At 48.5% G+C, this 25647-nt stretch overlaps 1 protein-coding gene across 4 annotated transcripts; it reads left to right on the top strand.

Moving 5' to 3' along the window:
- The first annotated feature begins 427 nt into the window (after positions 1–427).
- On the top strand, positions 428–21624 carry KLHL21 (kelch like family member 21). Of its 4 annotated transcripts, XM_076070277.1 has the most exons (10): positions 431–652; positions 7233–7315; positions 9826–10136; positions 10852–11034; positions 12402–12611; positions 13223–13384; positions 13811–14036; positions 14730–15174; positions 18184–18256; positions 18630–21624. In XM_076070277.1, exons 3-10 carry the CDS (start codon positions 9858–9860, stop codon positions 18993–18995), a joined length of 1944 nt encoding a protein of 647 aa, XP_075926392.1. In that variant the 5' UTR covers positions 431–652; positions 7233–7315; positions 9826–9857; the 3' UTR covers positions 18996–21624. The 4 variants fall into 4 exon arrangements, with proteins under 4 accessions (XP_032818101.2, XP_075926392.1, XP_032818100.2 ...); XM_032962210.2 differs by lacking the exon at positions 7233–7315 and having other exon boundaries at positions 428–652; XM_032962209.2 differs by lacking the exon at positions 431–652 and having other exon boundaries at positions 6476–7315.
- The last annotated feature ends 4023 nt before the right edge of the window (positions 21625–25647 follow it).

Below are 25647 nucleotides of genomic sequence, written 5' to 3'. Positions count from 1 at the left end.
AAGCACCCTGATATTCCCGGAAGCATGTTCTTGATTGCATGCTCACCACACGTACCGTGTGTGGACTTGCAAAAGGATTCTGTTTTGGTGTATGAACACCTTAACACCTGGGTTGCTGCCAGAAAGGGTAAAACCTATTCTTACTCTTTGGTTCTTTCGGTAAAGTCACGTAGGTATAAAACACAATAAATCACGACGTTTCGGGCGCAACACAAGGCGTTCGTCATTAGGTGGGAAAGCTTTCTACCTGCGTGACTTTACCGAAAGAACCAAAGAGTACGGATTCCTGCAGTCACGAAAGCTTCAAACCTATTCTAATACTTTGATCCTGGCAAGAAAGGTCCCAAATTTGCTGCTTTTTGTTTTAAAAATATATATTAAATAAACACATAGATCGATTCGATTCCTCCTGAATCAAATCACCGTGCTTGGAATCGCGATATGGAATCGAATCGACGGGGATCCCGGATCCTCCTCCCCTCGCGAGGTGCCGGGTCCGAGTGGAGGCGGCGCCGCCTGTGGCCGAGTTAAAGTAAAAGCGTTTGACACTTTATAACACTTTTACAACACTTTACAACACTTTACAACACCGTCACACGGTCGACGCGAGCCGTATAAAGATATCCAGCGAGCCCGCCGTGCCCCTATTAAGGTGAGGAAAATGCTTTAACAATAAAAAAAGCCACTCGAATTATTTTTTTTACGTCAAAAAGTTTATCTCGCCGGGGTTAAGCGGAGCGGATACTGTACGCGTGTACTGTACAAGCACGCCGCGCGCGTGCACTCTGGTCACTCCGCTGCTGGATGAGTTGGGGAGGGGTGGGGGGGGAGTGGTAGGCCGCCGGTGCGGGGTTCGTGAAGGCGGCGAGTGGCAGACCGTGGGAGCATTGATTCGGGGCCGTCCATAAATGACGTCACGCGATTTAGGACGATTTTTTACCCCCCCCACCCTCTCTCTCTCGTCACACGACGTCACAAAAAGTCAGACCCCCCCCTCCCTCAAAGATGACGTCACAAAGCTCTGCCCCCCCTCCCTCAAATATGACGTCACAAAGCTTTGGCCCCCCCCTCCCTCCTCCCCCCAAAAACATATTTCCATTTTTAAAATAAAACTTGCTTCAAATCGCTTTAAACTATTGTAACATTGTAGTGCGTTGTTAATGTGGCGCCGCACTCTGATGTTGTAGGAGTGTTGTTTTAACAATTAGCGTTGTTATAACAATTCTATATTCATATTCTTGGTTCTCTCGGTAAAGTCACGTTGAAGGGAAACAATACAATAATAAAATTAATATAAAACAATAAAAAAATTCTCACGACGTTTCGACTGCAACACAGGCAGTCATCATCGTTGGTTTTCACACCTGATGATGATTGCTTGTGTTGCAGTCGAAACGTCGTGAGAATTTTATTGTTTTATATATATTATTATTTTATTGATGATGATTGCTTGTGTTGCCGTCGAAACGTCGTGAGAATTTTATTGTTTTATATTTTTATTACTTTATTGATGATGATTGCTTGTGTTGCAGTCGAAACGTCGTGAGAATTTTATTGTTTTATATTTTTATTACTTTATTGATGATGATTGCTTGTGTTGCAGTCGAAACGTCGTGAGAATTTTATTGTTTTATATTTTTATTACTTTATTGATGATGATTGCTTGTGTTGCAGTCGAAACGTCGTGAGAATTTTATTGCTTTATATTTTTATTACTTTATTGATGATGATTGCTTGTGTTGCAGTCGAAACGTCGTGAGAATTTTATTGTTTTATATTTTTATTACTTTATTGATGATGATTGCTTGTGTTGCAGTCGAAACGTCGTGATAATTTTATTGTTTTATATTTTTATTATTTTATTGATGATTGCTTGTGTTGCAGTCGAAACGTCGTGAGAATTTTATTGTTTTATATTTTTTATTATTTTATTGATGATGGTTGCTTGTGTTGCAGTCGAAACGTCGTGAGAATTTTATTGTTTTATATTTTTTTTATTATTTATTGATTATGATTGCTTGTGTTGCAGTCGAAACGTCGTGAGAATTTTGTTTTATATTTTTATTATTTTATTGATGATGATTGCTTGTGTTGCAGTCGAAACGTCGCGATAATTTTATTGTTTTATATTTTTTATTATTTCATTGTTTCCCTTCTACGTGGTGACTTTACCGAAAGAACCAAGAATATGATTCCCTGCAGTCACGAAAGCTTTAAATCAAAGATGTCTTGGAGGTTATGATCTAAAGTTCTAAACAAAACAAACACAAAACCTCGTGACTCTTGTTATCTGCAGTGCGTGGGTGTTGTTAATTGTGGAACCGAGACGGGACCTTGTCGCTTAAAGATTAATTGGGTTTTTTTTGGTGTAAGAGGACGTCCATAAATGACGTCCATAAATGACGTCACGCACCTGGGGGGGGGGGGGTGGTCAGACATTTGTGACGATGTGTGACGAGTGGGGGGTGGGTTGAGAAATGTGACGTCACATCGAAATGCGCAACTTTAATAAATATAGACAACACGTTCTACTTAATAAAATAGACTATTTGATAAATGTTTTCTCCTACAACATTACAACATCAGAGTGCAGCGGCATATTAAAAACGCACTACAATGACAATAGTTTAAAGCGATTTGAAGCATGTTTTTTTTCTTGGGGGGCGAGGGGGGGGCAGACCTTTGTGACGTCATATTTGAGGGGGGTTCTGACTTTGTGTGACGAGGTGCCCCGAAATGAGAACTTGTATTTTATGGCTTCTGGGCAATTTAGCTGCCAATGCAAGAACCTCGGTTCGATTCCCTACTCGGGAAAGGTTCTGTGTGGAATGCGTCTATTTCACCATCCCGTGATTAATGGATTTCCTCCGGGTTCCCCCATAGCTACAAAACAAACCACACACTAAGTGGCCGGTGGTACAAAAAAATATAAACTGTACTCTCCTGTTTTTAAATTCCGTATTTACGTGTAGCAACATCGCCCCCTACTGTGAACGTTTGGCAGGACCCTCCTGAAAGCGAGTCTTGAAACTGAGTTGAAGCTTTCTTGAGTAAACAACCTCATACCTGTCAACCCACTCATCGGTGCCTAGCTTCTTACAGACCAATTCAGACCGTATTGGTCACCCTGTGACCATATCAACGTTCATCCTACAAAGTCCCATCACAAGGGAGAAACACAAATAGACACACACAATGTTTGCCCGTATTGAAACAGCTGTATGGACCTGAAAATTCAATTTGCCTGTACAAGAATACGGGCCAAACCCTATGGGTTGACACAGTTTGCTAGCATAATAAATAAATAAACATCGCCATCATCTAACTTGGCAAAGCCATAAATAAACGTGTATTTATATTTCATCATTATTAATCATGATCATAACTTATGTCCCTTGGGTATTTATGTCACCGCATTACTGATCATCATTATTTTAAACTTCATCATCATAGTATTTTATGGTTGACATCATTGTGGTCAGCCGTACGGTACTGTGTTGAGGCTAAAGACGGTCATGTGAGAGTACTGTAATCCTAGCCCACTTAAACTCAGCTCAACACAGGCCGATCCAACTCCTAACTAGTAGTTCAAGGGTTGAAAGCGGCGATAATATAGTTGCGAATCCAATGACTTTACACTCGAACTGAAGTATGCTTTAACCCAAAGATTAGTGTTACCCATAACCCAACTCCCACTGAGCTCCAGAGTATAATATTCTGGCTGACATAAAACCGGCCCACTTAGCCTAGCTCTACTACTGACCTTAACCCACACACGAACTCACTATATCCCAAGTTCTAACTACCATATACCAATTTCACTTTACTCTTAGACTATCTCTGGCGCCAAATACAAACATATACCTTGTTTCCACTGCTCATACTATATTTTATTATATTCTTAACACACTCCAAATCTAATTTAGCTTTAACCCTAATCCCTAAACCTTTTCTATAGCCCAATACTGCCTCTCTAAGAGGTTATTGAGCTTACTATCCCAGTTGGAATGAGAGTTGTTTAACATTTTGAACCAACACAAAACACCCACCTCTCTAACCCCCAGAGGCAGCTGTGGTTGTAATAATAGAAAATAGTGCTGAATAAAACATACGCTACAGAAAAGGCGAGGGAACCATGCTGTTATTGTTTCATATTAATAATTCACAACCTTTTGTAGTTCCACTGCTGGATGAAGGCTTCCTCCTCGTGCCTTGTTGTTCGGTGGGAGTTGTTTGGCCATGCTTCACCACGCTTCTCTGTGCGTGTTGGTGAAAGGGTGATCCAGGACCCGGCTAAGATATCACTCGCCACCAATGTTAGAAGTGGCCAGAAATCGACCTCGGCTTGCCGGCTTCACGGCGCGGTGCGCCAACTCCTGCGCCATCACTTCAACTCCCCCCTCGGTGGGCGGGGGGGGTCTATGACGGAGAAACGATTTGTGGAAAATGAGACATTACTCGCCCTCCTAAAAACAATAGGAACAGGGCAATTCAGAGTGAAGCGATTCGAGTTGGGTTTCTCTTTTTAACGGGATACCGATGTGCGATGCGGGTGAGGTCAACTTTGGCTCTCGCCTCTTGTTGTCCGCCTGATGGATGGCGAGAGCTCCCTTTTGTCTTCTTGGGGAACAGTTTGTGCCGTTGGTCAACAGCGGATGAAAAATCTAATAGCCAAAAATAGTGTTCCGCTAATATTAATCCAGTGCAGAAGAGCTGGTATCTTACTCACGCTTCAAAACTTCCCCCGATGCCTGTCTTTGTTATATATAGTTAACGTTTTATTTATCCATAAATATACTCTCACCATAGGAATGTGGAATTTATACCACTCGCTCAGGGCTGTAAACGGGAAATCCACCAGTGCTAAATTCTATGGGAAACCACTTTGAGCAGAATTCGCATTTTGTTGAAAGGACCCTGGCTACTTTACTTATTCTTGTTGCCAACATGTTTACAAAAAAGAGACATTTTCCATGGCACTCACTGATTGTGCCATTTAACTCGAAGTACGTTTACTGATTTTATGCATTGTATGTTCGTTTTTGTCTCGTGCCTTGTGCAATGTAACAATTTTCTTTTTTTTTATTCTGGACAATTCCTCGCGAAGTTTTCATATTTTATCTTAATTGCAATGTGATGTTATGAGGGTACAAGGTTGAACTTCTAATTCACTTCAGGAATCCGTAGGGACCAGATGTGAATCGTCTTGTCTGGTATATGAGCAGCAGATGTGCTTTCGATGAATATTCTTCTCTAAATAAAAAAACACATCAATGCTTCCACATCATATAATAAGTAACACGTGTTGTCCTTTTGAGCCACTAATGGGGCTCAATGCATCTTTAAAACAATGACCACCGTTGACTTTATACAAAGTAACTTCACCAGTGCCTACCTTTTTCCAGACCAATTCAGACCTTATTGGTCACCCCGTGCCCGTATAAATCTCAATGTTAATCCTAAAAAGTCCCATCACAAGGGAGAAACGCAAACAAATAGACATTTTTTTGCCCATATTGAAACAGCTGTATGCCGTATGAACCTGAAAACTCAATTTCCTTGTACAAGAATACGGTTAATCCGTAGGGGTTGACAGGTATGAGCCGAAACTGATCATACCCTCCTGAGGGATAATGATGATGATGGGGCTGAGTCCTGTTTGGCTATTACTCTATTGGAGAAGATAACTTGTTTCTTGAAATGGTGAGCTCAGTCTTGCCCATTGTCTCGATTTTCACATTCCTAATAATAATAACACTCTACAGGCTTAAACCACATTGGCATGTTGAGATCTGATGCATTTCAGGTAAGTTATTCGTTGGATAGGCAACCACCATGCATATAACAGGTTTTTTAAGGCTGCTGCCAGGCTAAGATCGTCAGCAGAGAGAGCGGTGCAGCAACATCCATCGTTCCGTACTATGCTCTGACGTCTATGTCCCTCACCTTCACCAAACCCACACTATCATCCAGCAGTGGACTGTGTGTGTAGAAAAATAAGACTAATGCTACATTTTGACTGTACACGCATAAATGAGGGGGGAGAGATGGCATAGTGGTTAGCGCGAAGCGCTGTGAACTCCAGTGGCTTGAGATCCATTTGCCACTCCACTTCAACCCGAACTGACCAGCGTGAGGAAGTATGGTCAAACAATCCTCCTTGACCCTGACGCAGTGAAAGGGGGAGGGCTTCATCTAGCTTGGATTGACAGAGGGATATAAGTTGTATTATATATAGAAAACTTAAGGTCACCACTCTGGGAAGTTGAATCGCTTTTGTTTGGCCAACACAATACATCCTGTATTATTCATTCTCTTCGCTTAAGAGGCCCTTTGTGTGTCTCCTATTCTCAGGGCATGGCCATTAATGTTTAAATATGTACCCAGAATCCCAAATAAAGCGTGGCTCGTTTATCGTGACCACGTCTGGCCATGAGGTTCTGCCACCATTGCTCTGACACGTATCCCCAAAATTTAAGCATGTCCAGCGTATATCTGTGTGTTTGTGGAGTGGTAGCATAGTGGTTTGCGTACTGCGCTATGAACCAGGCAGCATGAGTTTGATTCCTGGCCATGGCCAGCTTCAGTAGGTCTTTTCTGAAAAAGAGCGATATTGCTCTTTATTGGTAAAAGATATTGGTAAAAGAAAAAAAACATGTTTTCATTTAGTTGTGATTATTTGAACTGCCCCTGGGCCTTCCATTGGTCAGCTCGGCCTTAAATGAGTTCCAGATGCACTGCGTAAACATCACCACTGGGGAGACAAAGGTGCCAGGGTGTGGTGGGTTGCCCCACCAGCCCCATATTGTACCGTGCCGGCGTGGATAAGTTGCTCACGAACGGCGCACAAGCACACTTACACCCCAACCGCCCCCGTAGGCTGTAAGGTGAATCTTTGTGTGCGTGTGGAGCTTGCGCAAGTCCACGTGACTCAACCGCGCGTACCCTCAACCAGTCAGCGTCCGCAAGGGAACGTTCTTTTCTGGTGAAACCACAGCACCGTGTGATGCACGTTGTGCTTGAGCCCCGCGCGAGTGAGTGTTTTTCAAGCGTCTGGCGCGCGGTGCTATTTTTAGAAAGCTCCGCGCATAGCTGGCGGCACCCGGTGCTTCTTGCCCACGCCTCGCAGCTGACGTAGCGGCCTCGTGTACATAACGGGCGGCTCTCGCTCGCGTTTGGGAGAGGCGGTGGACATCCCGATCAGAGTTTTCCTTCCACCCCACCGCCCACAGCGCTCCCGGCACAGGCGACTTGGTAACTTGCGACAGCTCCCCTGCCAGCGAGGCGACAGGAGGCTGCTCAAGCTTGGATTCCCGTGAGTTTTGAAGAGGGAGAGGCCATCTGACCCTTGTCGACGTCCGTCTGTGGCCTTTTTGGAGCCTTTCGCCTGCGAGTCTTCCCTGCTCGTTCGTTGCACAAGGATGCTGCGGCGTCCGTGTGTTTTGCGTTGCGCGACAGTGGGTGCGTGACGCCCGTTGTTCAACATGTTCCTTCGTGGTGGGTGCACGGACATCGGGATGGGAGTCTGCGTTTGTCTTCCCAGGGACGGCGGGGGGGTGTTCGTAAAGCAAAAGTTCGGGTTTGGTGGACGATTTTGGTCCGACTCTTTCGATTTCTGTTCGTTTCGTCGTTTTACTTTTATCTGTTTTGGCTCTCGGCGTTTCGGTGACCGAGGTCACTGCTCGCAAATGAGACTCTCCTGGAATCTCCTGAGTTCTCATCTGGTTCAGCAAAAAAAAATAAACTTAAATATGAATGTCCTTTCAGCTCGAGTGAAGCGGTGATTTTACCGCACCTGAAATGCTTTTGCTCTCAGACTTTTGTTATGTTTGGCGATGAAGATGAATTCAAAAGATGTGTACCCACGCGGTGGTACACGTCGGTGCTGGAGAGGCAAAGAGATTCCACGCGTGCTTTTATGTTGTTTATAAATACGACTTGGGAGTGATTTACTAAGAAAGTTAATTTAAACGAAACGGAACCTCTTGCCAGTTCTACTTTCCTGTTGGTGAATAGCCCTGCTGCTGTTACTTACCAAGGTGGCGCACGTTACGCTGGAAAACTCCTGGAAACTGAAAGCGGTGGACATTTCATTCACATAGTGTACATGCGTTTCCTTTGTAAGCGGATGTTATTTTAAACCATTGTGAAAGTATCCTTACTGGCTAGAAACCAAGTCCCTCAGTCTGTTGTCTACAGATCCCCACCCGTATGAATGTTTTCGAAGTGAATAATTTAAATATTCTTAGCTCTTTCGGTAAAGTCACGTTGAAGGAAAACAATAAAATATATAAAACAATAAAAATTCTCACGACGTTTCGACCATAACACAAACGGCCGTCATCAGGTGTGTCGGTTTGCTGATGACGACCGTTTGTGTTATGGTCGAAACGTCGTGAGAATTTTTATTGTTTTATATATATTTTATTGTTTTCCTTCAACGTGACTTTACCGAAAGAGCTAAGAATATGAATTACTGCAGTCACGAAAGCTTTAAATCAAAATTTGAATAATTTAACTTAACAATATTATATCATACTATATAGGTGTGTTATCATATTTCGGTTCGATATGTAAAGCTGTCCTCATGCTCAACTGGTTGTGGCTGAGTGCTCAACTGCACGGCTCCTCTTGAGAAAACAACGGAACATTTTCTCGTTCCTGTGATGGGCAGTCTTAATACGACACCCACCGTTGTTGACCTTTCATAAAGTGGTTCTAATTTTATCCCTGCTGGAAAGGATAACAATGAAGGGCCGAGATGATCACCGACCTAGAGTTGAACTTTCAACCGTTTGAGTCCAGCGCTCTTTAGACATCAACACCTGGCTGATTTATCTCCATATATATAAAAGGCAGAGTTGTGAATGTGTGTCTGTTCAAAATGTTTAGCGTACTTTCCGAAATGCAACAAACTTGAAATTTGCCATGTGGGTACTTTCCAGACTGTACACCATGCAAAAATTATAAAAATACACTTTTGTTTTTTTTTGGGGGGGGGGGAAGCTCAAGAATGCATTTTTTTGCACGGCAAGTGAGCTGTGACGTCAAATCTGTCATGTGACCTTCGCATGTGGAAGCGTAACGCATTGTAGTGTAGTGGTTAGCGCGCCGTGCTACGAACCCGGCGACCCGAGTTCGATTCCCGCTCACGGCCACCACCTGTAACGATTATTTTTACCGGTCCTGGGCCTCCCCTAGGTCGACTCAGCATCAAACGAGTAACTGCTCTGCTGTGTGAACATCGCCACTGGGGAGACAAAGGCGGCGGGCGTGTTGAATCCAAGTCCCGGGCGAAGCCGGGTAGTACAGCTAGTACTACTATATGTACACAAGTGATTTTGGATATTTCACTTAATTTACATATTCTGTTTAGTATTTGTTGAACTTGTGCTCTTAGCGCCATGTCACGAGATGATTGCGTTTCCGTTTGTAATGATCCTTCCTCGGTTTGGCAGAGCCACACCCAGGGTCACCTCGGCAGATGAGACTCTCCTGGTCTCTTGACTTCTCACCTTGTAGAACAAAATAAACCTGAACTTGACAATTTTCAAGTTATTTAAATCGTGGTTGAAGTGGCCGTGGTGGCATTAAAGGCCACATGCCGGATTTTATGTATGTTGAACTTCTTCCGCACCGTACTTAGCCGACCGCGCTAATCAGAGGTGCGGGGGACGGACAACAAACTCAACACAGAAATTATAGGACACGTCCCTTAAACGTTTGCTTTTGCAGAGGTTCGTCTTGCAACCCGGAGAATACGGTACATCTTGCACAACCGCTGCCCCCATGTGCGACGCCCGCGACTCCTGTGCATCTCTGTAGGCGCCCGTCGCTCCGGTGGGAAGCGCGCCAGAATGGAGGAGGACGAGATCCGGGCGGGCGACTTCGTCATCATCGGCAGCGACGAGGACGAGACGCTGTGCCAGCACGACACGGCGTACGCGGGCGCCCTGCTGGCGGGGCTGGCCGAGCTGCGCGCGCAGGGAAAGCTGTGCGACGTGGCGCTGCGCGCCGACGGGCTGACCTACCCGTGCCACCGTGCCGTCCTCGCCGCCGCCAGCCCCTACTTCCGCGCCATGTTCGCGGGGGGGCCGCTACGCGAGAGCCGCGAGCAGACCGTGCAGCTCCAGGAGGTGAGATGACCGCCGCCCTCCAAGCCCAACCGATCCCCTCGAACCCCACCACCCCCTCCGGCAGCCGAGTGCCGTCGCGTAGAGACGTCGCCACCAACCCCACCGGTCGGCCGTTCGATTGTTCGCTAGGCGTTCGACATTGCCCACGGCGCGTGAATCGGATCGTGCGCACGACTTTATGGTTCGTGAATGTGGAATCACGTGACCCCCCCCCCCCCCCACCTACAGCAGCAAAGAGGGGCGAAATCCAACACGCCCTGCCATAGGAAAATAAGGATAAGGTTGTGCATGTATTCGTTTGCATGAATGCCACGGCATCTCGATGCGACTTGACAAAAAACATGGGTGATGCAAAACAGAGGCTAAGGCAGAATAAAATAAATTAATTAAAAAGAAGAAAATAGTAAGAAAATGTTCGTCACGTGGCAGTCAGACCACGTTTTTAATTCTCAAACCTGGAATTTAGCCAAAGTAAGTAAAATAAAAATTAATGTAACAGGTTTATTTTTGTGTGCACTCGATTGTGTCGGAGCCGAGACCATCAACCCGCTACGCTTAAGAACCCAGATTAATTACGGGAGACTGCTTGAATCCGATCGCAGGATCTCGGTTTCTCTGACCCCTGAGCCACTCCGCGACACCCACCGCCTTGTGTGTGTGAGTTGCGCGTGTGTGAACTCACAACGCCCCGTGTGTGGGTGCTGCTTGCGACCAGGTGAGCGCCGGGTCGCTGAGCCTGCTGCTGGACTTTGCGTACACGGGGCGCGTGTGCGTCACGGGAGACAACGCCGAACCCCTGCTGAGGGCCGCCGACCTCCTGCAGTTCCCGGCCGTCAAGGAGGCGTGCTGCCGCTACCTGGCCCGGCACCTCGACCCCGCCAACTGCCTGGACATGCAGGTGGCGACGCCTGGCAATCTCGATTAATTTATAATCGATCGTTGTAGCTCAGGAGCGTGCGTTGAATAGCCTATTTGAGAGTCTACAGTTTCCAGTTCGAGTGTGTCGTTGGTTTAGGGTTTCTTTTATATAGAGCGTCATTTAGGCCTGGGCGTCTCAGAGCGCTGGGCACACGATAAGTGACTTGCAGCACGTGTCATATCAAACGGTGGATAGGGTACCCCCAGCAGCAGCTGTCCCTGTTGCGTGGCACAAGGTGTCTCGGCGTCTGGACTGCAAGCGGGCATTAGTTTGCCGGTAGAGGGCCATCATTGCTATGTGTAATCCCGATTAAGTTGTGTGTATTGGGTTTAGTTCAGCTATTCGTAGAGCTGATGGACTCAAAGATGGGTGGATGGACAGGCAAATGATCATTTGTATATTTATTCTAAAGTTATTGGTCTCTTACTATGGATGGAGCGATTCATCACCCCTCTATGATTTAATCGTCATGATTCAAGATCATTTTTTTATTTCACTAGTCAGTCCTCTTGCTTATCTTTGAAGTGCATGTAGAACCCACAATGATATGATTCTGTATAATCCACAGCAGTATGAACACATGTGAATCGTACGTAATTAGTTCTATCACAAGTGATCCAATGCACTTATAGTGAAATAAAGGATATGAATAAATGCATCAATTGAGTAAACTGTTACATCCTCACACATCAATGAACCTTAGCTTCACCCTGACGCTAACAACTCATCATCGTCCTAGCAATAACGCTCTAACAATGACCCTCATTATAACAATAGATCTGACGCTTGTCCAAACGCTACCCTGCCGCCAATCTTAACTCTGTGTATAGCCCTATGACCATGGGGAGGAAGTCTTCACCCAGCAATTTATAAATTTTAACCCCGATCCTCATCCTCCCATGCGTATTTGCATTCGGTTGCTCAATTTGCTCGCTGTGTGAAAACGAGGTGAGTTGTGGTTTTACTCTTGTGCCCTCTTTCAAACCCTTCCACCTTCTCTTGCCGCACCCCTCATCGATCTTCTCCACCTCCTCGTTCCTCGTCTCATTTTCGTCCACCGATCCTTCTCTTATCCTTCCCTTTTCTGCGAAGCCTCCTCTTCCCCCTTCTCTTCCTCCTAAACCTCCTGCCGCCCCTCCTCCTCCTCCTCCTGCTGCTGCTGCTCTCCATCTCCTCCATCAACCCCTTTTCATCGCGCTTTCTCGTCCTGCTCCACCTTTTGTCTGCGTCTCACCACCCCCCGTCCTACTCCTCTTCCACCTCCTTGCACCCAATCCTCCTCCTGCACCCCCTCCTCCTGCTGCCCGTTGGGGCCCACGCGCCCCCCCCCCCCCCCCCCCCGGCAGGCGTTTGCGGAGGCGTTTGCGTGCCCCTCGCTGGTGGAGGACGCGCGCGTCTTCGCGCTGGGACACATCGCCGAGATCGGCGCCAGCGAGGACTTTGAGCGGCTGCCCGCCAAGCGCCTGTCGGAGCTCCTGGGAGACGACCGCCTCTCCGTGGACAAGGAGGAGGCGGCCTACCAGCTGGCGCTGCGCTGGGTGCACGCCGACCCACAGGTGCCGCCCCCAGCACCCCCTGACTGGGCACGGAAAGCGGCCCACCTCTTAAGGAACGGATTATCGTAGGGAGGCCCTCATCCTTCACTGGATTGACCGAAGGGTTTTACACTTACAAACTGTACCTCCTGAGGGCATGGCGTGGATCGCAATACCCCTTGATGCTGCCGTGCTTCCCTGAGTAGACGCTCATGAATACTGTACCACTTGCACCTACAGTCTGCAGCTGCAAGGCAGACGATCTTTGTCTTTACACCGGCGTTTGTGCGTGCGTGTGCGTTTGTGTGAGAGCGGAGCGGTAGTGCAACGGTTAGTGTGTTGCACTGCGTACCCGGCTACCCGAGTTCGATTCTCGCTCATGGGCAACACGAGTGACGATTATCTAAACCGGTCCTGGGCCTCCCCTAGGGCGATTCAGCCTCAAATGAGTACCTGATGCGGTCTTTAAACATCACGACTAGGGAGACAAAGGCGGCCGGGCGTGGTGCTGGCCCTCCCACCCCCTCGTGTGCTGTGCCGGCCTTCATAGGTGCTTGCTAACACCACTTGCCCCGACGGTCTATTAAGGCTACACGGGGTCTCTTTGTCTTTGCCTTTCCTCGTGCGAGCAGAACCGCCAGCGGTTCTGGCCCGAGCTGTTTGAGCGCGTGCGTCTCCCGTTCGTGCGACGCTTCTTCCTGCTGGCGCACGTCGAGAGCGAGCCGCTGGTGCACCGCTCTCCGCGCTGCCTGCGTCTGCTGCGCGAGGCTCGCGTCCTCCAGGGCGCCCTGCAGGTAACGGGCGCCCGGTGTGTGTGATGGGATTGTTTGCAGCAGGTCCGATGGGCTCAGCCAGGCTCACGCATGACTTGCACGCAATAACACGCTACGTTTGGGTTTTTGCTTTGGCTAAACTGCCAGCCTTGAGAATTAACAGTTAAATGTTTGATTTGACTCTCATATGTGTACAGCACAGTGGGTGAGATCATGGCACCCCTGGCCTGGATAAGAGGTCACTTTAAGGGATCTCAGAAGTAGTCCTGTGATATATCCTTTCGAACACGCGGTGCGACACGTGGCTCGGCGAGAGATCCGAGCGGACGTTCGGTCTCGTCGCACGACGGAGCCAAAGGCGGGAGGCGGAATAAAACTTTGGGAGAACGACCGGGCGTGACGAGCCCCCCCCCCCCCCCCCCCCCTCCTCCGCCTTGCCCGCCTCAGGACCGGCACGACCGCCTGTGCCCGCTGCGCTTCCACCCGCGCCCGTCGACGGGCCTCGCCGAGATCCTGGTGGCGGTCGGCGGCTGCGACCAGGACTGCGAGGAGCTGGTGTCGGTCGACTGCCACAACCCCGTGACGGGACAATGGCGCTACTTGGCAGCCCTGCCCGAGCGCGTGGGAGGCGGGTACAGCATCGCCGCTCTGGGAAATGACATCTACGTTACAGGTGGGGGGGGGGGCGCGCTTGCCGACATCATCGTCATCATCGTCATCATCGTCATCATCGTCATCATCGTCATCATCGTTGTCAAACGCTCCATGGGCAGATTAGCCGTAGGTGTCCACTGCACATTTCGTCATTTGCTTACTTTCCATCTGTCTTGTGCCAACATGCTCAAGTAGTGCCGCATCTTTTCTGGCACCGATCTCTTCTGTCGTCGTCAAGCTATTCTCTGTTAGGTCTTCCCCTCTTTCCGGTTCCTTCCATTTTTCCAAACGACGCACTTTTCATTTTCCTTTTGTCCAACCTACATATGCATAATGACCATAAATCGAGACTCGGCCACCTGTGAGTCCATCTGTCGCAGTGCTTACAGTTTTCATTTTATATTGAGGTGTAAGGGCTCACTCTGATATTGCTGATGAGCTATGTACGGCCTTATACCTTTGATGTAGGTAAAATAAAGTGATTTGTATGGGGTTTTAGGCAAAAGCATACTACCCATTCCTGCAATTTATTTCAATTGGAAGCTACGGATGGTTTTGTACAAGCAAACGGTTTTGGTGCAGTCATTCAATCCCTTTGATAATTGCCCCTTCCATCGACTTCTCTCATCCACCCAACCCCGCTCGGTCGATCTCCTCACCCAATTCCTCCTTGCCCGCCCACTCCCCCCTACCCACCCGGCGCCACCGCCAGGTGGCTCCGACGGCACCACCGTCTTCTCGAGCGTGTGGCGCTACAACTCGGGCGTCAACGAGTGGTCGGAGGCGCCGGAGATGAGCCGCGCACGGGAGTACCACGCCAGCGCTGCCCTCGCCGGCTGCCTCTACGTGGTGGCGCCCGACGGCTGCGAGTGCTTCGACCCGGCGGAGGGCCGCTGGCGCCCGATGCGCCCGCTCCCCCAGCCGCTGGAGAACGTGTCGGCCACCGCGTGCCGCGGGCGCGTCTACACCGTGGGCTCGCCGCGGCTGGCCGGCGGCGGCGTGGGCTGGGGCGCCGGCGGCGTCATCACCGACGTGGTGGTGCACTGCTACGAGCCCGACACCGACTCGTGGGCCGAGATCGAATGCGCCGACGGCATGCCCGGCTGGTCGTACGTGCTGGACGTGGTGGCGCTCGACGGGATCATATACTTTATCAGGTGGGCGGCACGGTGGCGCGGTGCTAGCGCTTGTTCATTCTCCCCCCCCCCCGCCATTCCCCGGAGCAAGAAGGGGTTTCATTCCCGACACGGATGCACTTTGTGTGTGGAGATTTGTATCGTTCCCCTGTATTAGCATTATCATTACTGTTGATCATCGATTATCCGGCACCGCGCTATTATCTGGCTTGCAACATAATCCGGCGGTCCTCGGCCGATCTGGCGAAACTGACGAAACCGCTCCAAAAGTCCGGCTATCGGCCGGCACCACGTGCCTGACAAAAGAAATAGCTATGCTTGATTTCAGTGTTTAATATTTTTACAGTACATTATACACCACATACAATGTAATTAAAATACTGCACGTATATACATCACCCCATACAGTCTTCCATATTGGAGTGGTAAGTACAGTACAATAAATACAGTAACTTTTAAAAGTAGGATGTTTATTTATGCCACTTGAACACAGGAAACTAATTTGAAACACTAAAAAAAAACATAACAACACCTACAAACAGTGTCGTACAATAATTTTCAAAAATAAGCTATTTTAAATAATAATGATTCGTGATTGTCTGGCGTTTCGAAAATCCGGCACCCCCTCCCCCCCGAAGCCACTGCATCATCAACTATCCCCCGTACTTGTTTACCCTGGAAAGCCACACTGATTCCAAGGACTCATTTTCAGGAGGGTCCCGCATTCTACGTTTTTTATATTAACATGTATTTTTATATTAACATGTTTTTTTATATTAACATGTTTTTATATTATGTTTTTTATATTAACATGTTTTATATTAACATGTTTTTTTATTAACATGTTTTTTATATTAACATGTTTTTTTAATATTAACATGTTTTCAGACGATCAATGAGTGTCAGTGCGTGTGGGAGGAAACCGAAGCATCCGGAGAAAACCCCACGCATGCAAGGGGGGCAGCACTCCAATCAATGAATCACAAAACTCTATGCCGTACAGAATGGACAGATGATATTAGTTCCACACTTTGCTATACCGCCTTCTTCCTGGCAAGCCAGGGTAACGGGCACCTCGCCACCCACCGTGAAGGGAGTTGCGCAACAGTCGTGCAATTCGCCAACCCTCGCCTCGACAGTGCTGGATTACAGGCGTGCATAGCCACACACACCGCCCGGCTGTTCTGTGTGGGTTTCCTCCCGGTTCTCTGGTTTCGTTCCATAGCTAAAAAAAACCACACACACAATGTAACTGGTATTGGCCTAACATCCCAATGCTGAATAACGTCTTGTAAGTTACTTAATTGGGATCACATTTTGACGAGAATGTACATGTACGGTCCCTTCTTTTCAATCCACTGCCCACACCGCACTGGTCATAATGGGTTATTTGACCATACGTCTCCATGCTGCTCACTGTGGGTTTCTGTATTTGTGGCGGGAGGGGTGGGGGATGATGGAGGACCGCTTTCGATATCACCTGCCGTTCGTGCTAGTCGTGGCCAATTGAAACAAACGCTTGTTTCCAGGTTCATAGCATAGTGCGCTACCTTCTGCATAGCCACTGCACCCTACATACACACGCGGGCGCACGCACAAGGAAATGCTAAATCATTGTTATAAGCAGCGCTAAAAGAGCACCTGTTGTTGTCCCGTACGTTTGAGAGCGTAAACAAGCCTTTAACGTCCTTGACCTATTTATGTTGTTTTCGTGAATAACGCATCACATGCCACCGTTGAGAAATTATAAATGTCGCTGCGAGTGCTCGTGGAATGTGGCAGAATGACACCGTACCCGGACGAACCCAGAGACCGGCGCGACAAAAAAAAAAAATGTCCCGTGCCAAAGCCGAGCTCGCTTTACACGCAACATTATTTACCACGCGTTGTAACGACTCTGAATTTATTTAAAACCCTCCCTCGTGCACCCTCGCCCCCGCCCCGTGACCTGTTCCTCCCAACTTGTGCCGCTCGTCTCTCTGCCCGGGCTCCGCCGCGTCAACGGTCGGAACATTTTCTCCAAAAAGAACGCTCGTGAAATGTCCGACGTAAATATTTAGGTTGCGTAGTTTTCGCTCGCAAGTACAGTATGTTCACGGAGTGTTTCTTTTAGCTGCGACGTGAATGTTTTGCAATAACCAGAGATCGGCTTTTGGGTTGAGCAACACAGAGAGCACGTGTTACATCCTTGTAAAGCGATGCGCAAAGAATGTCCTGGCAAGTGCGTAGGGCGCCGACGTTTGGCAGGTGTTTGGCTAAGTCGGTGGCGCGTTTCGTCGGGGTGTATAATTGTGCCCGTCACGCCGTCGGGGCGATGTTAATTTACGGGGGGAGATTCATTTCGCCGATAGTGTTGGCCATAGTTTAGTTTATTTTATATTTTTATTTCTCGATGCCCTTCGCGGGAATGCCGGGCTGGGCTGCGGTCAAACAGCGCAGCATTGAGAGGCGCCAAAATCCTGCCGGGACACAATGGCGGCTTCACAGCCGAAACAGCCTCGACTCTCCTCACCAAATTTAACGCTCTCTGTAAACGGTGAGAATCTCACGGGACAGCAAATCACTTTGCAGGCTGGAAACAATTTATGAGTAATGTGGATTCCCAGACAGCAAAAGGCACGATTGTGACCGTAGGATTCGTTTTCCCATCGTTTGTTTATTATCACGAGCCATCGCCATACTGTATGTGTGTGTGCGTGTATAATGCACATGGCCTTGTATGAGACCACCACCTCAAGAGTTCACATTGTATCCATATTATTTTAGACAGCAGTAGGACAATGTGACAATATGTATGACCTGATACGCTTGTTGACTTTTTTGTGTTTTTTTTTTTTACAATTTTATTCCCGTTGTGCTATCGGCATTGTGTCACGAGGTGTGGTGTCCAATCACAAATGTCGCAGCACAGTGCATCCACACACGCACTTGAGATCTCGCAAATATGCGTTTCAAATCCCGCCCAGTGACTTTTTTAGTGCGCATGCTCATGATGTGAGCATGCGTCTTTGTTCTGTTTGTGTCCTTTAGGGAGGACTCTACACAGGTGGATGCTCTGGATCCCATAAAATCGAGGTGGATCAGGATTCCTCCCATGAACCAGGTGACGTGGCCTCGGGTTAATCATCCGCATCATCATCGTCTTCATCCACAGTCGTATCGCTGTCATTGTGATTGGCATCATCATCAGCAGCAGCAGCAGCAATAGCACCATCATTATCGTCTGCATCAACAGCTTCAGTATTGTCTTTACCACCACCATCATGATCATTTCCACCAACATCATCAGCAGCAGCATAGTTGTCAGCATCGACAGCTTCAGTATTATCATAACACCACCATCATCATCATCATGAATTCATCACAACTATTATCATCGTTTGTCGTCGTCGTTACAAGCACGCGCCCGATTCAGTCCACGTGCCACGACGATAATAATCCATCTTAACGCAAGAATCGATGCTCTGGCGTCGCAGGTGCACGTCGGCGGCAGCGTGGCGCCGCTGGGCGGCCGCCTGTACGTTTCGGGCGGCTACGACGACTCGTTCGAGCTGTCCGACATGGTGGAGTGCTACGACCCGGCCGCGGGGCGCTGGGAGGTCGTCGGCCGCCTGCCGCAGCCCACGTTCTGGCACGGCAGCGTCAGCATCTTCCGGCAGTTCATGCCGCCCGGCGCGACCACCGCCGTGACGACAACGGCGGCCGCCCAGCAGCACCCGCCGCCGCAACTGCACGCGCGGCACGCTCGCCACGCCAACAACCACAACCACAACAACAACAACAACAATCACCAGCATCGGCAGCACATGGACGTTCTGCTCGACGAGCACATGGTCCACTGATTGTGAAAAGTCGTGGGGAAATGCCGGCTGCCCACCCCCCCCCCCCCTTCCCCTACCGTGAAAGTCTCTAGTTTTAAAAGGGCTCGATTTCACGCTGGACCAGCAATCCAGAAAGTGGCTGGTTTCGATTTGATCTCCTGGCTCGGCAGATGAAACAACGGAGCAGGTTTCTTAAATCATCCCGCCTCTGCCCATCCCTGCAATGTAAATGGGTGCAGTGCAGTAAGTCGATCAGTTGGTTGCGTGTGGTGGGGTACGGTGTGAGTATTCCCACTTCTACCAGGGCATCTGGCCAGAGTGGAAGACTATACCACAATACCCTAAGGAGGGGCTCCCTTTAGCTACCTCTAATGGATGCCCTTTTGCTAGCAGCAGCAGCAGCATGAGCGAGCAATGGCAGGGCTGCACTTTTACCTTTGCCTTTTTACTTTCTCTGCCAGGACAGATCTTGCCGGTTGCTGCCAAAAATGGCCGAAATAAGTGAAATGCCCCTAAAGACACGTTCCGAATTGCACCAAAAGTATTCTATCTTTTCAAACTTTATTCCTTCGGTTTTGTGTTACCTAGTTGGGCGAGTCACGTATGGCATTGGGCGACAAAAAAATATTTTGGAACGTCCCTTGGCAGAGCCTCCCATTGTCATGTTGGGAAACTTTCCTGGAAGGTGACACCGCAGAACTACTAGTGAGGTCACTTTCAATGGACCTGTCTTTGCCTCATCCGAGACGGTTATTTAATATCTATAACGTTCAGCCCTCATACATGGGATGAGGCTGAATTAAGCAATAAGCTAAATTTATACAGCTTGGATGGTTTTGTGTATATATATGAACACGTGGTTTGTAATCATTGGTGGCCACGCATACTCACTACATCAGTATTTTGTATCAACAGCTCGAGGGAACTTTTCGAGTGGTTATTTTGCGTTATTGGAAACTTTTTAGAGTTACGACCTATTTATCAGGCTCTTCTCTTTACCCTCCCCAAACTCACGATGCCTCCTTGCGTTGAGCAAAAAGAAACGCTCGCATAGCTGCGGGTTACCCCGTGTGACCCTCGCTTTGGTTCACCATTCGTGCTGTGTTTACGATCGGTCTGGGTTTGTTGGCAGTGATGCAGAACTGAAATCCTCTTTTATCATGAACACTGTCTTTCTAACGTTTAACAAAAAAATATATATACAGGCTAACGCAGTGTTAATTACACAGGTGGTGAATGTTGTGTGTGTGTGTGTGTACAGTGTATCTTCAAAATACCGGGCTACTGCAGGGGTGGAGTGCCCAAGATTCTCCGTGTTTCTCACCAAAACGGTTTTGTTTCCATGAAGACCAGATTTTAACCAATTTTCTGTTTATATTGTTGTTAATCTTGCCTCTACAAAAAAAATAGCGATATTAAAGAAAGGTAAAAAAAAAACAATTGAAACCACCGCAAATCACAAGGCAATCCTGGCACCGCATGCCGCATTCTGCGTTGCATAGAGATGCAGCTAACAACGTGTCCGCTGCGTTGCTTAGACCGGTGTTCCAAATTTTGGAGCTTCGAAAAGTCGCGATTTTAACTTATTTTTACAAATTAGAATTTTGTATAGACCCTTGGCAGTGTCCTCGTTTGTAAACACAAAAAAAACCACGGTATATATATCCGCCCTTGTTATTGTGATGGGGACAACTGTAAATCTGGGGGTCGTGGAGGTTGGGATTTTTTTGGATCGCAAAGACAGAGAGCAAGTTTCTGAATCGCTGGTTCTAGTAACCAGGCTGGATGATGTGGTGTGTGTTGGGGTGCATCCTGCTGGGCAGGGAGGGGAGGTCGTGGTCGTGACTGCATGAGCCAGTCCAAGTAGCAGGTTTATGTTGTTTCTTTCCTGTGCGTTGGTTTTCTCAGGCATTCCGAACCCCCTCCTGTATAAAGCGGTTTTTTTTCTCATATATGTGTACAGATATATACGTACATATATATAATTAAAAAGACGCTCAAAAGGAGGAATTTGCTGAATGTCCACGGATGGATTTTCATTGACGAATACATTTTTTTCGTCCTAATGTTTTCATGGTCGCGAATCAGCGCTTGAATCCGTGCTGTGTGTGTGTGGTATCGGCACGCACTGGCAGGTTTGGCGATCTGAGTTGTGGGTGGGGGGGGATGAGAATGTTTTAAAAGGGAAAGTTAAGAAGCATTTTTAAGCTTATGTTATGGATCGTTGTTACAGGAATAGGTTGAGCACTGATTGTGGTATCCACTGAAAGTTTGCGTTCAATGGAACATTTACTTTGACGAGTTTTAATTCGGGTAGATCTAACTTAAATCATGATGTCAATAGTTTGATTTCTTTAGTGCTGTATTTAATACTGAATTATATGTGAGTGTTCATTTCAAAACATACTCTACGTTTTATACTTTGGTTGTGTAGCACACTACAATCCGTACTGTTGGCATTACGTTTTCGGCAAATGTAGTGTCATCAGTGACTGGTGAGTCATTTAATAATAGTTTCACGTTAGTTTGTGTTTAGTGTTTTTTTCATGACGCTACAATTACTCTCACCAGCTCCGCACCTCAGAGTTAGTCACTTATGTCCGTGAATGATCATGCTTGTTACAAACTGCAATATTATAATTGTTTCTGAGGACTTATTGTGTTTATTTATTCCACGCGGTGTGAGTAGATATGCCTCCTAAAGCACCTCCGATTAACACGGTTGGCTTAGTACGGTGCGAAAGAAGTTCAACGTACATACAAAGCGTTAACGTAAGGGATTCCCCAAACCTCGGTCCTCTCTTCCCACCACAGTTCACCCTTTCACATCTGTCGCACCGAAATGCAAATTAACAACAACAAAAACAATCATTTTTAAGAATACAGCCTTGATAGGAAACATATAAGTAGTCGACATTTCAGACAATGGCCATTCATCTGTAGCACGTAAATAGGCCGGAGTACTGACTACACTATACACCACGGGGCTTGAGAATTACATTTTAGATTTGTTTTTATCATGATGAACGGTTTTTAAATTGGAATATGAATAGTAACCTATTTGTAAATATTGCGAAACAAGGCAACCTATTGAACTTGATATACTCGGGGCATGAGGATTGAATTATTTCCGAGTGCGGGTTACAGACGCGCCCGACTCAAAGTTGGCCAAATGTCTCTTTAAGTTGTAGATGCATACTTCGACTGTCGTGGGCTGTCGGGCACAAGTTTGAAGCTTCATTGATAAGACAAAACCTTGGTTTGGCTGAAATCTGTGGTTAAACCCGGGTTCTCCAGTGTTCTGGGATGGTCTCAGCCTGGTCACCAATGACTTGCACAAGAAGGCTGTCGCAGGAATATTTTCTCACTAAATTTGGCTAAATTACAGTTCGACCACTATCATACACACATATCTGCATAGCTGCGCGTGAGTAAGTGAACGCCCTTTAATTTGTTGATATAAAAAAGTTAACGAAGGGATCTCAGAAGTTTCGTGAAATGTGCTTCCATAGGCCAGTCTCGAACACAGTTTTAAGTGGCTAACAATGTCTCGTGAGAATTTTATCACAGTTGGAATAAATTTGTGGGTAAAATGACAAACGAAACGGTAAACGAGACTTAATGTCGCACTCGACCACATCTTTAAGGTATCCCCCCCACCCCCATTAACGAAGCTTCAAACTGATGCGGGACATCCCTGCGCTTAGACTGGTGTCTACATCTACAAGAGCTCTTTTTTCGGTTTTGTCTACCTTTGAGGAAGCGGAGTGCGGTCGAGAACGTAGATCACCAGTGAGCCATGTCCGGCCCGTGACTTCATTTCAGACGGCCACATGAGGACCCACCACTTAAAAACAGCATTGCAAACGATATATATCCGTCACTGAAAGAAGAATTTTGGCCGCAATTAATGAACGACGAGGGGGGGGATTTTCTTTCGATCTGGCGACAGTTTTTTTTCCCCTTCTAATTTATGTTCCGTGTATGGCCTGCCAGAGGGGTTTGAAATTCCTACGTGGCTTTCGGTAAGGAAGACGTTTTGTACGGTTGCGTCCCGATGCAAGGTGGCGCTCAAAGGAAGGTGAGTGCATTCCAGTCCCAGGATAAGTAAATAAAAATCAGTAGTTGGTGCCGGTGTCACAGGGCGTTTCAAATATGTGCAGTTGAAAATAAAAGTATATGACCCGGGGGGGACGGGTCTGGCATCGTGCGGATCATGCAATTAAAACAAAACAAATAACTTTTTTCCAAAAACCTTACATTTTATGGTGTTTACAAAACTTTCCTGCCGGATGGCCATGCTGTTAGGCTTCATAGTTCATTTATTTGGTATAGCCCTGTGTGCCATTCGGCTCTTGAATCGGGTGCAACCGCAACAAACAAAAAACATGAACAAGAAAACATCTTAAAGTGATTTTGTGACTGTGCAAACAGAAAATACAGGAAAAAAATATCAAAATATTCCTGAAATAGCACCGTACACCAACGCTGTGTGCAAAAATCCCAGTGGGATGCAAGTCAAACAACAACAACCACAAGACAACTAAGATTAAGGCCATCAGTCTAACTCCGTTCCTTGCCATTGCGCGGGTCCTCGTTTTGTAACGACACTGCTCGTTTTTGACGCGTGGATTAAAGACAAATTTCGATTTCATAAACTTCCCCGGCCGGTCGATTTTACACACGCAGGGCCGCTCGGCAATGACCCGGTTGACCCTGCCCACGTGCCCTTGGCACGAAACGTGAGGCTGCTCGCTGTGTACAGGGTGATTGAGTGTCGCGTGACTGTTTTGAAAAGAGGGCAGGAGTGACGGGGGGTTAAGTGTGGGGGTGCCAGCTCACCACGTGCCCCAGTTGAGCATCCCAGAAATTTAGTAACTTTACTGATGACCCTGCCCGCAAAGAAATAAATAACATCTTGCAAACGAGATGTTTCATCTCAATGGATTTTCTAGGTGGATTTTTTTTATTAAAATAATGCCATGGCAATGCTGCCTTTGTAAACACGGTCCAGTGACTGTCCACATAAGCTTGCCCTGATGGCCTTACCCTGGAACACGAGATGTCGTCCAGGTAACTGTAGTAATCTTTTGCATCTTTTCCAAATTCAGAATCAGAATATTTATACGAGACGAATCCGATGAGCTACAAAGCTCGTTTTCACAGATGGCCACGTGACTGTGGTGGGTCACTGCCATGGTGACGCTCTCCCCACTCCCTTCCCCTCTCCCCCTCCCTTCTCTTCCCCCTCCCAGTGCCCCTGCCCTCTACTCACCCCCCTTCCGTGCCCCTCTCACCTCCCCCTTTTTCACCCCCCCCCCCCCAGTCCCACCATCCCTCCTCCAGGCTGCTCGCCTCTTCAAATCTCTCCCCCCACTCGTACCCCCTCCCCTTCTCCCATTCCCCCCTCCCCTCCAGTTTTCCCCCTCTCCTCCAATCCCCCATCCCAATCGTTACCTCTCTCACTCCAGTTCTCCCCTCCGGTCCCCCCCCCCCCCACTTTGTACCCACTCCCGTCCTCCAATTCCCCCCTCACCTCCAATATCCTCCTAGACTCTACAATTTCCACTCCCCACTCGTACCCCTCTGTACCTCCAGTTCCCCCCACCTCCCACACCTCGTACCCCTCTGTACCTCCAGTTCCCCCCACCCACTCGTACCCCTCTGTACCTCCAGTTCCCCCCCCACCCACTCCTCGTACCCCCTCTGTACCTCCAGTTCCCCCCCCTCCCACACCTCATACCCCTCTGTACCTCCAGTTCCCCCCCCCCACCTCGTACCCCTCTGTACCTCCAATCCCCCCCCACACCTCGTACCCCTCTGTACCTCCAGTTCCCCCCCACACCTCGTACCCCTCTGTACCTCCAGTTCCCCCACCCACTCCTCGTGCCCCTCTGTACCTCCAGTTCCCCCCCCCCCCACCCACACCTCGTACCCCTCTGTACCTCCAGTTCCCCCCCCTCCCACACCTCATACCCCTCTGTACCTCCAGTTCCCCCCCCCCCACCTCGTACCCCTCTGTACCTCCAATCCCCCCCCACACCTCGTACCCCTCTGTACCTCCAGTTCCCCCCCACACCTCGTACCCCTCTGTACCTCCAGTTCCCCCACCCACTCCTCGTGCCCCTCTGTACCTCCAGTTCCCCCCCCCCACCCACACCTCGTACCCCTCTGTACCTCCAGTTCCCCCCCCACCCACTCCTCGTACCCCTCTGTACCTCCAGTTCCCCCCACCCACTCCTCGTACCCCCTCTGTACCTCCAGTTCACCCCCCCTCCCACACCTCGTACCCCCTCTGTACCTCCAGTCCCCCCCCCCCCCCACCCACTCCTCGTACCCCCTCTGTACCTCCAGTTCACCCCCCCACCCACACCTCGTACCCCTCTGTACCTCCAGTTCCCCCCACCCACACCTCGTACCCCTCTGTACCTCCAGTTCCCCCCCCACCCACTCGTACCCCTCTACCTCCAGTTCCCCCCCACCCACACCTCGTACCCCTCTGTACCTCCAGTTCCTCCACCCACACCTCGTACCCCTCTGTACCTCCAGTTCCCCCCCCACCCACTCGTACCCCTCTGTACCTCCAGTTCCCCCCCACCCACTCGTACCCCCTCTGTACCTCCAGTCCCCCCCCACCCACACCTCGTACCCCTCTGTACCTCCAGTTCCCCCC

Source organism: Petromyzon marinus, chromosome 28, assembly GCF_048934315.1.
Source record: "Petromyzon marinus isolate PM22_M1 ecotype Great Lakes invasive population chromosome 28, UKy_Petmar_22M1.pri1.0, whole genome shotgun sequence".
Classification (NCBI taxonomy): Eukaryota; Metazoa; Chordata; class Hyperoartia; order Petromyzontiformes; family Petromyzontidae; genus Petromyzon; species Petromyzon marinus.
This window is presented reverse-complemented; position numbering and strand designations above follow the sequence as displayed.

What these genes read in the sequence shown, in the direction of transcription:
- KLHL21 (XM_032962208.2), top strand. An exon ending in AGACCGTGCAGCTCCAGGAG is followed by an intron (nt 10,137 to 10,851) that starts GTGAGATGACCG and finishes GCTTGCGACCAG; the next exon opens with GTGAGCGCCGGGTCGCTGAG. An exon ending in TCCTCCAGGGCGCCCTGCAG is followed by an intron (nt 13,385 to 13,810) that starts GTAACGGGCGCC and finishes TGCCCGCCTCAG; the next exon opens with GACCGGCACGACCGCCTGTG.